Below are 14,851 nucleotides of genomic sequence, written 5' to 3' on the forward strand. Positions count from 1 at the left end.
TGTCCGAGCCTTCATGTTTGAATTCTAGTTGATTCACATTTTTCGAATAGCATGCTATCTTTCTCTTATATATATAGAGTGAGGCTATTATGCTATTGATAGCACAACCTCACTCATGCTAGTGATTTTTCTATCATTGGATTGCTTTGAGATCCGTGATATAACTTAATGGGAGATTAACGGAGAGGGAGCCGTTAAGTTTCTCTCACGCTCTCTCTCCCCTCTCTCGATCTTCCTGTCTCTTACTCCCCCCCCTCTCTCTCTCTCTCTCTCTCTCTCTCTCTCTCTCTCTCTACGCCTTGGTCCAGACCGAGCTTCGCCGCACGCCCCCGTCGCTCCCTGGCGCTGCCCCCCGCATGCCGCCGTCGCTCCCTGGCGCGCGCACTTAAACGAGGTATGATTTTTTTTTTTTGTTATTACAACTAAAAAATAGATCTACAACTTTATATTTGTTTATTTGATTGGTTTGATTTGTTTTTTTTTTTCCTGATTTTGTTTGTTTGTTTGATTTTTTTTTTTACATTTAACCTCTCATAAAAAAAATTTAATTTTGACTTTTTTTTTCAGATTTTTTTTTTGACATTTCGTTTGATTTTTCAGATTTTGTTTATTTGGTTTTCAGACTTTAAAAGTTCAAAAATCTGAAAATCTGAAAGGAAAAAAAAAAATCTGAAATGGTTAGCTTTTTATAGTTATAGTTAGTTTTTTATAGTTATAGTTTTAAAGGTATTTCTTTTAATTTGATCTCTCAAAAAGAAAATTCTGAAAAACACTAGCAGAGGAGGCTTTCTTTAAAAAAAAAAAACCGAGAGTTTCCAACAGAATGCCAACAGAATGCACATATATTCGAATTTTGAACATTCAAAGTAAACACTAGTAAGGAAGGCATTTTTAAAAAATTCATTTAAATGCTTAAACTATTATATAAAAATGCTTTTAATATTATATTTATATTTATATTTAACATGTGTTTGTGCGGATGCATTTTTTTTTAGTAAAAATGTCCGGAGAAACCAACTGTACCTAGTGCAGTTTGCTGAGGGGATGATGATTGCTACTGAAGATTCCAAGTAAGAAGTCTAATTGATTTAGATTTCTAATTAAATTCATTTCTAAAGAAATAAACAAAGCACTCAAGCTTCCTTTTTCTCCACAAAAAAAAAAAAAAAAAAAAAAAAAAAAAAAAACAAACAAGGAGAACCCCTAACTTATAGGCTAAATATTCCACTCCGCCCCTTCTACTTTAGTCAAAAAATAATTAAGAGTTTTTATCAAACTGATTGATGAATTTATTAAAATAATAATTTACATCATTTTTTTAGAGAATAGAACTAGACAAATTAACAAAAAATAGAGTGAATAAATTTGATAAAAAATATTTTTCTAATTAGGAGCTGTTTGGTTCTACGGAAAAGAATGGAAAAAGTTTTTAGATTAAATTTTTTTATGGAAAATCTCGTTTAAAGTTTTCCACATGTTTGGTTCTAAGGAAAAAAAACTTTTTTGAAAGGATTTTTTTTCCTAAATTTTATAAAGAATTAGTATTTTTGTTTCCTGAAATTTTTTAGAAAAATAGAAACACTTACTTTTCATAAAATCTGAAATTTTTTTTTTTCAAAAAAGCTATTCTTTTAGAATCAAACAGGAGAAAATTAGAAAAGTAGTTTCTTATAAAGAATCTTTTTCTTGAAAAATAATTTTCTATACTTTTTGGAGGAATCAAATAGCCCCTTAAATATAACCCAAGAAAAAAAAAGATGAAGTTGAGGGGATGTCAATTAAAAAAAAAAAAAAAAAAATTTTAGTTTTTATAACTAACATTATTTAATTTTAAAATTTAGAAGTTGAGGGGTCTCAATCAAGGGAAAAAAAAAAAAAAAAAAGAGTTAAGGAGTCTATTTTAGAATCGCCAAAATTTTCTCTATTTGGTTGAACAATTGTTTTTCTCCACCTATTTGTTTTGATTATCTATCCTATCATCAATTAATAAACATCTTTAATAGCTATGCAATGTTTGCTTGATGCTATATGCCTTAAGAGCTATGCAATGTTTTGTTTTGTTTTTCTTTTTTTTTTTCCAACACACAGGGGATTGAATCACTGACCTCCTCCACCCTTCACTCCTCTCCCCAAAACAATACACATCATCTACACTAGCACATCTACACTAGCAGCTGGGTGTAGCTATGTAATGCTTTAATTTGGGGAGTTAGTTTGCAGTAGAAGGAAAATTTTGTCTTACGTTTTTTGCTTTTTATCTTCTTATTTTCTTCTTTTTTATTTTGGGTAAATTGTATAGAACTTGCTTGGACTGTGGATCATTCTGGATTGGTTATACAACCTTCAAAATTATCTTCTGTGAATAAATTATCTTTTACAAAGTAAGCTCCTTAAATTGAGGGGCTTCTATATTCCTGAATAAATTATATTCTTGAATAATATCGTATATGTGAAACAATAAAAGATTGGTTAACAAAAGTGTATCCGCACAAAGAGAGAGAGAAGAAACAGAGAGATGTATCCAGAGAGAGAGAGAGAGAGAGAGAGAGAGAGAGAGAGAGAGAGAGAGAGAACTTTGGTAGGTGATGCTAGTAACAGGCTAGCAACACTTTTGGAATAGAATGAATTTGTTGAATTTGATAAAATAACAACACCTTTCTATTCCTTTTTCTTTCTCATATTCATCAAGTGTTTTTTTTTTTGTTTTTTTTTTGGTTCATACACAACTGTTCTTCATTTTCAATCCACATTGGTGAGTCAAGGTTCATTACAAATTTTTGTTCACTGAATTATAGGGTGACATACATACCTCAATCTGCAATACAACAATGGAAGCCATAGAAGGGATGGCCCGTCTAGAAGTGCCTCTAATTTCTGTTGCTGATGATGTTGGCACATCTAGTGAAAAGGTCAATAGCGGAATTGCTGAGGAGGCTACTAGTTCAGTCACCGAATCGAGTATGAATGTGGATTGTTGGATTAAAGAGGTGGAGAAAAAATGCAAGGGCGCATCCGAAGGTTTGCTATGGCAGTCCAAGATGCCCGACGATAAAGGAGAGCAGTTATCTCAACAAAGGGCAGTGGCGATAGGGCCATTTAATAGGGACAAGAGCACACATATTACTGATAAAGAAAAATATTTGATTGTCCACCTGATGAATAATCTATACGATCATCTTGACTTGGAAGGCTGCTTCAAAATGATAAAAAATCAAGTAGTAGATGCTCGCAAATGGTACTCCGATTCAGATATGCCTGAAAGCTTTGGCTCTACAAATGACAACACATTTGCAGAGATGCTGCTGCTAGATAGCTGCTTCATCTTGTTTATGTTGACGTCCATCAGTGAGATTCATAGTAAAGTGACTCGTGAGGGAGTGATTCTACATAGACATTATTGTTCAAAGAGCCTAAAGATTATGCCGGGTAAGCTGTTTGGAGCCGATTCTTCAAAGAAGCAGGAGATTAAGCTGGCTCTAGACGTCGTGCCTAGATTTGCCGGCATATTACGTCACAAAGACATGATCATGGTGGATTTGCTGACCCTCCAAAACCAAATCCCTTTCTTTGTGATCGAGGAGCTATTTAAGAAGCTCCAGTTGGAGAATCCACTCCATAAATATGCCCTCAAGTTCTTCAAGACAGTCCATCCAAGGTCCACGCAAGGTTGCAAGGGCAAAAATAGTCCTCCCAAATTCCTACATTTGCTCCATCTTTTCCACTGGTCTCGAGTCCCAAAGAATAAGTGTGATGTACTTAGATCATGGCGTCCCCAGCTAGATGATTTTTACTGGGATTGCAAAACTCCGAGTGTGATGGAACTTGGAAAATCCGCCACAGGGTTCAGAAAGAAAACATCAGGCAGCTCACTGGATATCTCATTTGGGAGGGGTAGGCTTCTACCCATTGTCCCGGTGCTCAACATCCCACGCTTACACATCCGTGAATATAGCAGCCGCATCTTCCGTAACCTCATTGCTTTTGAGATGCAACGTCCAAGATCGGATCGCCGCACCATGGCTTTTTCTGTAATTATGCAGAACTTGCTGCAAAGCGAGGAAGATGTGAAGCTGTTTCGGCAATGTGGCATTTTGGCGAACACATGCATGACCGACAACAAAATCGTTAATTTTTTCAAAAGCTTGAGTCTATCGATCGGAAAGGATGATATGCCAATCGATGTGTATGTCTTTTGTCATCAGGTCCTGTCTTACCACAATGGTCGAATCAGTTGATTCCGTGCCAACGCCATTCTCAAGTACTTCCCCAACTGGTGACTTTTTCTGTGTTCCCAGCTCCCATGCTTGTTGTTCTTACCCTCCAGCAAACCCTATATTCTATGCTCAGCTTCTATATATCATTGTTGAATGCCCCAAATTCTACTCAGTATGATGGTAATGCATGCATATATATATTATCGAACTAAAAAACATTTTGTACCAATGTTTATGGACCACCATCTTGGGATGGAAAAGAAGAGTTCTGTGATGAGCTCCTTGCTTTGGGAGCGGTTTGTTCCAACTATAAATGGGCTATTTGTGGAGATTTCAATTTTACCAGAAACCAGGCTGAACGCACCGGGAACCGGGGGAGCAATAAAGCGATGTCAATGTTTTCAGACCTCATTTCAAATCTCGAAGCCATCGATCTGCCTATTGCCAACCAAAATTTTACTTGGTCGAACATGCAAAGCGCACCGACCCTGGCCAAACTGGATAGATTTCTTGTCTCGACGGAGTGGGATCAAGCTTTTCCGCTTACCAGGATTTCCGCACTACCTAGAATTACCTCAGATCACACCCCTTTAATACTCGATACTGGAAACTCGAGCACTCAGAGGAGATTTCGGTTTGAGAGAGTATGGCTTACTAGGTCGGACTTCACAAATTTCGTACCAATCTGGTGGAACGAAGTATCTGGTCAGAGGTCTGCCATCCTTACGCTGACGGCGAAGTTAAGACATTGCAGAAACAGGATGAAGGAATGGTGTAAGACGAAATTTCATAGCATATCCATCGCGATAAGATCTTTACAGGAAGAAATTCGGAGCATTGATCTTTTGGAGGAAAGGAACATCTTGACCCAGGAAGTACGGGATAAACGAGTTGACCTTAAAGCGCAGCTCCAACTCATCTTAAAGGAAGAAGAAATCCTGTGGAAAACGAGAGCTAAACAGCACTGGCTAAAGGAAGGAGACAGCAATACAAAGTTTTTTCATGCAGTGGCCAACGGGCGGAAGCGTTGTAATGAGATTCACTCTATTGAAGATGAGGACGGAAGACAATTCAGTAACGAAGAGCTTAAGAAATCCTGTTTCTTTCAATCCTTTAAACGTCTTTTCGAAAGTGTGGAAGATGACCCGCCGTCTTTCGGCGACTGGGCCGACCTGTATCGTGGAGACGTCTCACTTGACACGGATTCCCTCACAAGCCCCTTCACTATAGATGAAATTAAAAAGGCGACTTTTCAACTGGGAAGTGACAAGGCGCCTGGTCCCGACGGCTTCCCGCTAATTTTCTTCCAACACTTCTGGGAAACAGTAAAGGATAACATTCTTGATATATTCAGAGACCTTCATAGCGCGAATCTCTTTACGGCACCGGTCGACTACACGTACGTATGCCTAATCCCCAAAAAGGAAGGAGCACGCCTGGTTAACGATTTCAGACCGATCTGCCTTCTGAACGGAATACAAAAGATTATCTCGAAAGTTCTTGCGAACAGACTTGCGGGGGTATTACCTTCTATCATCTCTCCTTCACAATCAGCGTTCCTGGAAAATCGACTATTAGCTGACTCGTTCGTCACTGCGAGTGAACTTCTCAACTGGTGTGCAAAAACTAATAGGGAGTGCGTCAGTGTTAAGGTGGATTTCGAGAAAGCTTATGACAAAGTCAGCTGGAGGTTCTTGCAAAGTATATTACGATGGCTTGGGTTCAGTGACAAATGGTGGAACTGGATTGAACAATGTATCGGCAACGCTAAAGTTGCAATCTTAGTAAACGGCTCGCCGACTAACTGGATGAAAACAAGGAGGGGACTGAGACAGGGGGATCCACTATCCCCCTACTTATTCATTTTAGTGGCTGACTGTCTGGCTAGGGTCACGAAAGCAGCAAGGGCTAACAGTTTACTTCAGGGAATAGGACCCACAGACGAATGTCAAACAGTAATTCTGCAGTATGCGGACGACACTTTATTCTTCGCAAAGCCCAAGAAGTCTGCTATGCGCAATCTACTCTTCATCTGGAAGATGTTTGAATGGGCATCTGGTCTTAAGGTAAATATGAACAAGACGGAGCTTTACCACTTAGGTATCACCGCTAACAGAGCGAAACGATATGCGGATATTTTGGGGTGCAGAGTCGGTAGCCTACCGTTCCGCTACTTAGGCCTTCCGCTACATATCAACCCCCTTCGTAAGGAAGAGTGGATGCCGATCATCAACCGCATCGAGACGCGCATTGAAGGATGGAAGGCAAAACTCCTCTCTCAAGGGGGGCGACTCATCTTGGTCAACTCGGTTCTTTCAAATCTTCCGTTATTTTACTTCGCAATCTTCAAAGTACCGCAATGGGTGCTGAAACGAATTGAAGCGCTTAGAAGATCTTTTTTCTGGAAAGGGTGTTCCAAAATTTCGGGTGGGTCTTGCCTCGTTGGTTGGAAAACGATTTGTAGGAGCAAAAAAGAAGGAGGTCTAGGGATAAAAGACATGGAAGCGACGAATAAGGCGCTTTTAGCAAAATGGTGGTGGCGCTTATTCAACGAGAAAGGTCTGTTATGGGGGAAGTTGATCAATGCATTATATTACACCAGAAGAAGGCCGCTATGTGAAGGCAGATCCTTCAGACCGTACTCTCAGTGGTGGAGAAGTGTGATGAACTGTCGAGACGTGTTCAAGTGCGGTGTTTCATATGTCCTCGGTGATGGGAAAAATATCAGGTGGTGGTCGGATATTTGGATCGATGAAACCCCTCTCAGTACCCGATTTCCACGAATCTTCAGCAGTATCATACATCAGGAAGCCACGGTCTCACAATGTTGGAACGGAAGAGGATGGAGATGGCGCTACTTAACCAGAGGCTATGATACTCGTACCATTGGTCAGAACTGCCAACAGACGGCGTTGCTCAAAAACCTTCTCTCTCACTTTAGCCCATCAGATGCACAGGACAAACTAAAGTGGCGGTGGACTACCAACCAAATTTTTACCGTCAAATCTCTCTATGAATTCATCACCGACGGAGGACAGACTGATACCTCGTACGACCACCTATGGGGCTTAAAAATCCCACTCAAACACAAAGTTTTCATTTGGATTCTACTACGAAAGAGATTACCTACGGCAGACAGATTGCTTCGCCGAGGATGCATCGTGGATCAGCAATGCAGGTTTTGTGTGTCACTAACTGAAACCGTCGACCACCTATTCCACGACTGTATCGTTGCCAGATTTTTTCGTTTTAAAGCAAGAGTTCTAGAGGAGGAGATTTCGGAAGTGGGGGATGTTTGCCACCTGTGGACACTGATCTCGGACATACCCGTGGCCGTTACAAGATCAAAATTGTTAACCAAGCTGGCGGCAATTTGGTGGGTCGTTTGGACGGAGCGCAACGGCATATGCTTCCGCGACGTGGCCTTTAATGTTTCCAGGGCTCTCGAACGTGTCGCCGTTTTGACCGAAGCCTGGAACGAAGCACTTTGATTATCCTCCGGGCTGGGTGCCCTGCCCGTGTCTCCCCTTTGCTGATTTTGGTTTGCTCGTGTCTACTGGGTCTCACGGACCTGGTTTTTTTCTCTTATTTATCTCCTTTCTTCCTTTCTCTTGTTCCCTCGGTTCGGAGGCCCTAGCTGCTTCCAATTTGTATGCTAAATTCATTTTGCTTAATGAATGAAGCAGGTAGCTTGCTACCTTTTTCTCAAAAAAAAAAAAACAAAGTGTCTTTGATAAACGAAAAGCCAGTGAACTCCGTAGGGAACATTTGATCACATGGGAGAGCACGCTCTAATCAAATCATCTTCCCCGGCCAAATGTTTCTCCAGCTAAATATTTTCATCTTTTTTTTAAAAAAAGAAAAGAAAAGAAAATTGATAGATGAATGGGCAAGTAAGGTCATTCCTTGTGAAATTCTCTCGACATAAAAATTTGATGAGATCGATGGAGAAAACAATAAGAACGATAAGAAATTTATTGGTTCGGCAAATCCTTTCAAGGAACTCTCTCTCAGGGATCTCTCTTTTCTCTCCGACGACAATTTCACATGGAGGTTGTAAGTTGTGGAATCTAAAACAATGGTTTCGAAACATAACACTCCATAACAAGTTTCAGCATGCATGCCATGTTCTGGAACTTAAGTTGTTAGTTCCGGAACAAAGCTCACATTCTTGAACATGAATGAGACGTTCTTGAACATGAGTTCTCAGACTAGCCTCCAACGCCTTCGGATTCCACGAACCGTTGCCTCATATTCCCAAACACACTTTATACGATTTCGAAACATGAATCTTGTGACCTGAACACTCGACTCTTGATCAATATTGAATCGACTCGAAACGTGACTTCACCTCGATCTAACAAGATCATTCCTAAGAATGATCATTCTTACTATAAATTTACTAGTATCTCTAATCACTGTACTTCCAACTACGTCTGTTTTAGTATGAATTGAAATGCATTTAGCTACAAATATAGCAAACCTAACCCACTCCTCTTTAAATATATATATCTCAACACTTTGGAAGCTTAACAAGCCTTAACTATGGTGTATGATTTTGAGGGTTACAGTTAATGACAACTTGTTAGCTCGAGTGGCGTGAGCCAATGGCTCAAGTTGCATTAGAAAAACAATGATAAAGGTCCCAAGTGCATTGCACCTTCAAAATAAGACACCCCCCTGCGGGAAAACATATGCGCATTTTCGCATTAATTGTTGTACTCTTCTGACACGAATATTGTGGCGTTGATTGTTTCCGTGTACGTAAGAGATCATGTAAGTAATATCAATCAGTAATCTGTAACGTGCAGATGATTAAATTATTCGACATTTGTATCGGTTGCAGTTTAAATTTCGAGTATTCTTTCCCGTTACGACAGAAAAATGAAAAGTTCGATCTTGAGATTTCCGAAGGCGGAGAATACTTTCGATTTAATCCATACCACCGTATAGCTTAAGATTTCCGTCGATCCTCCTACGTTGATTCCTGCACCACTTTATGTCCATTTCTTTCTTTGATGATTCCTGCATCTCTTTTATGTCCAATTCTTAGTTGTCCCCTTTCCTTGGTACTTACAAGGCAAGATACACATGTGCAACAGAGATAAAGAGAGATGACACAGAGAAATCAAGAACGAAACTGGAGGGATTAAGGTCGATAGGACGATCTGTTTGAGCCTCTTTTCACCCCCTCCTCGAAGGCGAAGAGAGCGCAGATAGGAGGAGCAAGAGAGGAAGGTTTGATGGCAGGTCATTTCGGCTCGGATGCAGTGCTGCTGGTGGTGGTGCTGGCGGCAATTCTTCTACTGCTCCCTTTGGTGCTTCCTCCGCTGCCGCCGCCACCGTCGCTGCTCCTCTTAGTGCCCGTCGGGATGGTGCTGCTGCTCGCCTTTCTCGCTTTCGCCCCCTCTCACAACACCTTCGGAAACGCAAACTTTCCGCAATGAAACAAAACATCCATCGGTACGTATCTCGCGACCGCAAACACCTCTCATTTGTCTCTTTTCCTCTTTCACCTTTACTTCCAGAAGCATTAAAGGAAAGGAGAGGAAAGATGATAAAAATGGAAAGCGACTAAAAGACAGATTCCTTCTTATCACTTACTGATTATTTGTTGGTTCTTCTACATCAAATACTATTTCCATCAATGTTGTATTTGATTCTTCCCCTCATAGGATGAGTGAATTATTTTCTGGGAAGAGGCCTTAGGGAGAACTTTTGCTCTGCCCACGGCCAAAGATCAAACACAAATTTACATGTGAAGAGGAAATAAATGGGAGAAGGGAACAAAAAGGGAGGCGCCCGTCGGAAGCAGGATGAAATATAACCCCTACCCTTGGAGCAGCTGCGGTGGTTGCGATTGTTCGGGCGGACTCTGCAGCGGAGTCAAGCAATAGAGGAATAAGCCGGCAACGAGAACTGCAGCACCAGCAACGAAGCCCGCTGGGAGCGATGACGCCACTCCGATGTATGGTAAGGGCAGTGTGAATGCGTAGATGGACAACGGAACTGCACCACAACCATCATCAACAAACTGTTACATTTTCCACTTAAAATGTACCTGGTTTTGAAAGGTAGAAGGGAACGGCGGAAGAAAAGAAAACAGAGAAAGACCGGTGCTACTAGTTAGATTTGTTTTCATTGACATTTGCAAAAGTAATTGATATGTTGATCTTCTGTAACTCCGCAAATGATCGTTATGAACAAAACAATTCATATCTTCCGAAATCAAAACAAGAGAAGCTAATTGATTATACAAAACGTGCCGAGTAAGACTTCACCATCAGGTAGCATAAGGAGCTCGAGAAAATTAAAGTATCATTTTGTCACCCAGGGCATACCAATTTAGACTATTTTATCTCTGAAATCAAATGGAGAATAACAAACGAAGCTGATTTAATTATTTTTGTCATAATAGTAACTAAAAAGGAACCTACGATGTCAGTGAGTAAAAATACCCAAGCTTTTACCCGGATCAGAACCTGAATGAGGCGGTTTTAACCGAACATAATTAGGGACAGTTTCAGTGATCGGAAAGAAATTAACAGATAAGGCAAGGAAAACAGATAGCAGTTACATAGAGAGAGAGTAATGGGAAGACCAGAGAGCTAACCTGAAAATGTGGAAGCAAGGCAAGATACCACTGCAGAAGACATTTTGAGAAGGTGTAGCAAAGATATGTTGAATGCCATGTTAACTATTACAAAGAGAAGCGGCAGCAGCGGTGCTCCTTCACATCCTGCAAGAAACCATCATTATTAGGAACTTTAGTTGGAAAGAAGGAAAAAGAACCCAGCAGAAGCTGATGTGAAATATGAATTGTGATAAGTACCAGCCGATAATGATCCTATATTGAGAAAACAAGCTGCACCATCTCTTATGTATGTAGGCAGGAGATGGAATGGAACTCCCCACAACTTAGACAAAAGGGGTAGAAGAAGACATATAAAGAATGCCTGCAAAATATCATTTTTAATTGTTAAGAAAGTTCAAATTCCAATTGAAATTTGGGTTTCAAGTTATTGTCAAATATGGTAGGCACCTGGTAAGCAGATCCGAACGAGTTGACAACAAAAAGATCAACCGTTCCTCCCTGTGGTATGCAGATTTTGCTTGTTAGGAAGCATTATAAGTATAAAACACAAACGAAGAATTGAAAAGGTAATATACTGATAAGTGAATAGTGACAATATTTTGCTATCATAACTTCCGAGAAAGATGATTATGGCCAAGATTGGGAATAATTCTCCCAGTGCAGCAGCTTTGAGTTTTTAAATCACCATACAAATCTGAAAACGCCTGAAAGCTCCATATCTTCCTATGTGCCCAATAACACCGAAAATGTGGCTGGACATTAGATTGATATTAATACTGGAAGGCTGGAGATCTAAATTGCTTTCAGATTTTTATGGAGCTCCAAAGTACCCAAAATGGCTGCTACAGGAGAAGCAATCATAATCAAGTCCTGTATAGTGCAACACAAAGAGATCAATAATACCAACGAGTGTACCTTCAGCTTCTTTGCAGCATCCAAGAATATTATCTCCTACAGATTAACAATGTTTGACTGCATCAGAAAAAACTTATCTTAACAACTTGGGGTAGTGGATATAATTTCTCATATCTACTTCGGTAGTTTTGATACCTTCAAAACTGTGTCGGCAGCTTGAAACAAAAATGAAGTAATCATCAAAAGGGGCCAAAATATCCCAGAGCCTTTAAGCGAAACGCTTGCACCAGATCCACTGCATATGTCAAAGTGAAAGTACTAATAGTAGAATGACTCAGAATTATAGAAAGTATTTACTAATTTCTACTCATAGCATCAGAACAGGGTATCTCTATAGCACTTCCACTTTTCATCAAACCGGCCGATTTTAGGGAAGCACTTCCAAACTAGACCTTAAGGTACTAACTATTTTCTGGTCATGCTACCAATTATGCATCATGCATCATATGGAAATAATCATCAATATAGAACAACTTACTGCAAGGAAGAGTACATGTCCCTGCTAGAAGTGCAATGCAGCTGACAACTGTTTTAGCATGCTTGCATAATATGGTCCTTGAACTCATCATGAGTAATTATAGAAAATCTGGTAATAGAGTAAGAATTTCTATTTATTGCTTACAAATAAGTGAATCAACTTTCAGTATTTCAGAGGATGCTTATAAATAGTTCAGAAGCTTCTCATTTACAAAGCCAATGCGAACAGGGCGAACAGGGCAATTTCAGTTATTATTATAACAAAAACTCAAGATTTGAAACATTTCTTTCTTCTTTGTGCGTTATACGGTCAATGATATGTTACTGAATTCATATTCGCTGAATATACCTTGCTACAGTTATAATGACACCAATAGCAACAAGTAAGCATCCTAGTAGCTGGTTGGACTTGTATCGTCTCCTCAGAAAAATAACCGACAAGATAAGCTGCCAAACAAGAAAGGTCTGCAAAAAGAAACATTACAAACTATTAATTTTGAAATACACATATACCTGAAATCATAAAGGATGTAAAACAGTGAAAAGTTTATTCACCTGCGATAGTATTGGAATTGAAGCCCCGGAAAGAACAGCTGCTCCAAGAAAGAGTGAGCAAATCAAACCAAGTATGATAAGTATTAGAAATTAAAATTGATTCACTTTCACAAAAGAACTCCGAAAAATGGGGGAGAGGTTAAAAAAGAAAAAGAAAAAAAATATACTGAAACTCATGGGATCTAACAACTTTGTGTGTGTGTGTGTGTGTGTGTGTGTGTGTGCGCATGTGACAATTTGTACATGGACAATAGCAGACAATAAATTGGCCAGATATCACTGTATACTTTATAGTGTCAAATGTCACTATGAATTGGAAAGCAGTGCGATAACAACTTGTACACATGTCATAACATGAAGAATTAAAAGTGTCAAATTGATTTTATCTACTTTGTGTGCATCGAAAGCATTTTGATTTAGCTTCTAGAATTTTGTCTACTACATGTTTACATGAGGAACAGACAGATTTACCAGCTCAGTTGTACTGCAGATGTATCCTTTTAGAATAGGATAAATGATGCATGTATGATTGACTACAGAAAACTAATAAACTTTCAAAAATGAACTTTACCTCCAGCTGCCATGCCAGATGCGGCTCCTAGAGCTTCTAGCAGTCCTACAGCTAGAAACGGCGTCTTTGGTAGAGAAAGCATTTCATGGGTTACAATGCCAGCGTGATAGCGAATATACAGGATGGAGAAGTACACAACCACATATCTGGTATTCAAAAGTACGCATGTAGCCAAATTAGAAATATCACTTACCAAAATGTGAATAGATGAATGAGTTCAAATTTTGTAGTACATTGTGAGTGATAAAAGCATGCTAACGCTAAGTTTGGTTTTTGGTTAACTAACAGAACAATAGGTCATATACAAACTAAGCGATACCCCCAAGTTTCAAACCATCTAGAAACTCGTTATACTAAACAATATTCTTTTTAGCATATAATAACATGACCAATTACATGATCTAATTATCACCCCAGGATTTCGATATCATTCGAATGCAGATCCGGTTCACGAGTTGGTCAAACCGGTTGATAGAGCCATTGGGTCGTCGAACCCGAAAGCTATGGTCGAGAGAGCTGCTACTCAGAGTCTCGGATCAACCAATTGGTAAAATAACTAGTTGCCTAGTTAGGATCAATCCCCTGTTAGAATCATACCCTTCCAATTTAAAATTGTACTCGGAATGCTCTCTCTCGAGGACATAGGCTCCAAAACAAATGTTTATCCACCACTTTTATGTCATGAATTTAATGAATTATTAAGAAAGAAGAGTATAGTTCAATCTAAAGTACATCTCAAATTTCTGGAGTTTCAATGTCCTTTTTCCGCTGGACAATGTAGAACACATTTGGCAAGGGCTGCTCTAATTTTATATTTTTCACAAAAAAATCAAACAATATTTTAAGCTTGGAATTATATTTCTATGATAAAAAGCAAAGTAAACGTGTTAAGAACACGCTTACGCACATGTAAAATTGCAGCATCCGTGATATTTAAGAGGCTACAATCAGATGCGCACTAATAAGCTTTTGAGTGGTACGAGTCCCACATTATTTCAACTAAGAAACAACTTGTCTATGCGTAACAGGATGGTCAGACTTGTTGCCTGCTGGTGGGTCATTTGGACGACCAGGAATGATGCAATTTTTAGTAAGACCGAGCCGGACCCCCTACGTGATGTCTATAAGATTAAACAGTTGACGAACCTGTGGGAGCATCATATCACAGCTAAGAAGTAACAACATATCACCCTTTTTTTTTCACCCTCCTCAAGACTTCGGATGCCTCACCCTTGTAATTTAATTCATCCTTTTAATGAATGAAGTAACATGTTAGTTTTCCCTCAAAAAACAAACAACTTAGTCAATTTTATGTATTTTTCTCAAAAGACAAAACATTTTTTTTCAATATTAATTAATTGTGCATTAATTTATGAAAGTCATAGGAAATGGGAAATGGGAAATGGGAAATGGAAGGTGCGTAACGGCTTTTCGCAGCCGCAACGCGCCACGCCACACGTTCCGTTGCTCGACACAACGACACACGACGAGCTCGAACGTGCCAAACAAAATGTGGGGCCCAAC

At 39.4% G+C, this 14,851-nt stretch overlaps 2 protein-coding genes across 4 annotated transcripts; one reads left to right on the forward strand and one right to left on the reverse strand.

Moving 5' to 3' along the window:
• LOC109712884 (UPF0481 protein At3g47200-like) lies at positions 218–4,477 on the forward strand. Of its 2 annotated transcripts, XM_020236682.1 has the most exons (3): positions 218–394; positions 996–1,070; positions 2,796–4,477. In XM_020236682.1, exon 3 carries the CDS (start codon positions 2,829–2,831, stop codon positions 4,233–4,235), a length of 1,407 nt encoding a protein of 468 aa, XP_020092271.1. In that variant the 5' UTR covers positions 218–394; positions 996–1,070; positions 2,796–2,828; the 3' UTR covers positions 4,236–4,477. The 2 variants fall into 2 exon arrangements, with proteins under 2 accessions (XP_020092271.1, XP_020092270.1); XM_020236681.1 differs by lacking the exon at positions 996–1,070 and having other exon boundaries at positions 219–394.
• On the reverse strand, positions 9,009–14,493 carry LOC109713502 (protein CLT1, chloroplastic-like). 2 transcript variants are annotated; one of them, XM_020237619.1, is made up of 10 exons: positions 14,474–14,493; positions 13,328–13,473; positions 12,757–12,794; positions 12,551–12,666; positions 11,860–11,959; positions 11,725–11,760; positions 11,257–11,307; positions 11,047–11,170; positions 10,828–10,953; positions 9,009–10,223 (listed from the first exon to the last, which is right to left on the reverse strand). In XM_020237619.1, exons 2-10 carry the CDS (start codon positions 13,407–13,409, stop codon positions 10,045–10,047), a joined length of 852 nt encoding a protein of 283 aa, XP_020093208.1. In that variant the 5' UTR covers positions 13,410–13,473; positions 14,474–14,493; the 3' UTR covers positions 9,009–10,044. The 2 variants fall into 2 exon arrangements, with proteins under 2 accessions (XP_020093208.1, XP_020093207.1); XM_020237618.1 differs by lacking the exon at positions 14,474–14,493 and adding an exon at positions 14,235–14,266.

This window comes from Ananas comosus, linkage group 7 (genome assembly GCF_001540865.1).
Source record: "Ananas comosus cultivar F153 linkage group 7, ASM154086v1, whole genome shotgun sequence".
In the NCBI taxonomy this organism is placed as follows: Eukaryota; Viridiplantae; Streptophyta; class Magnoliopsida; order Poales; family Bromeliaceae; genus Ananas; species Ananas comosus.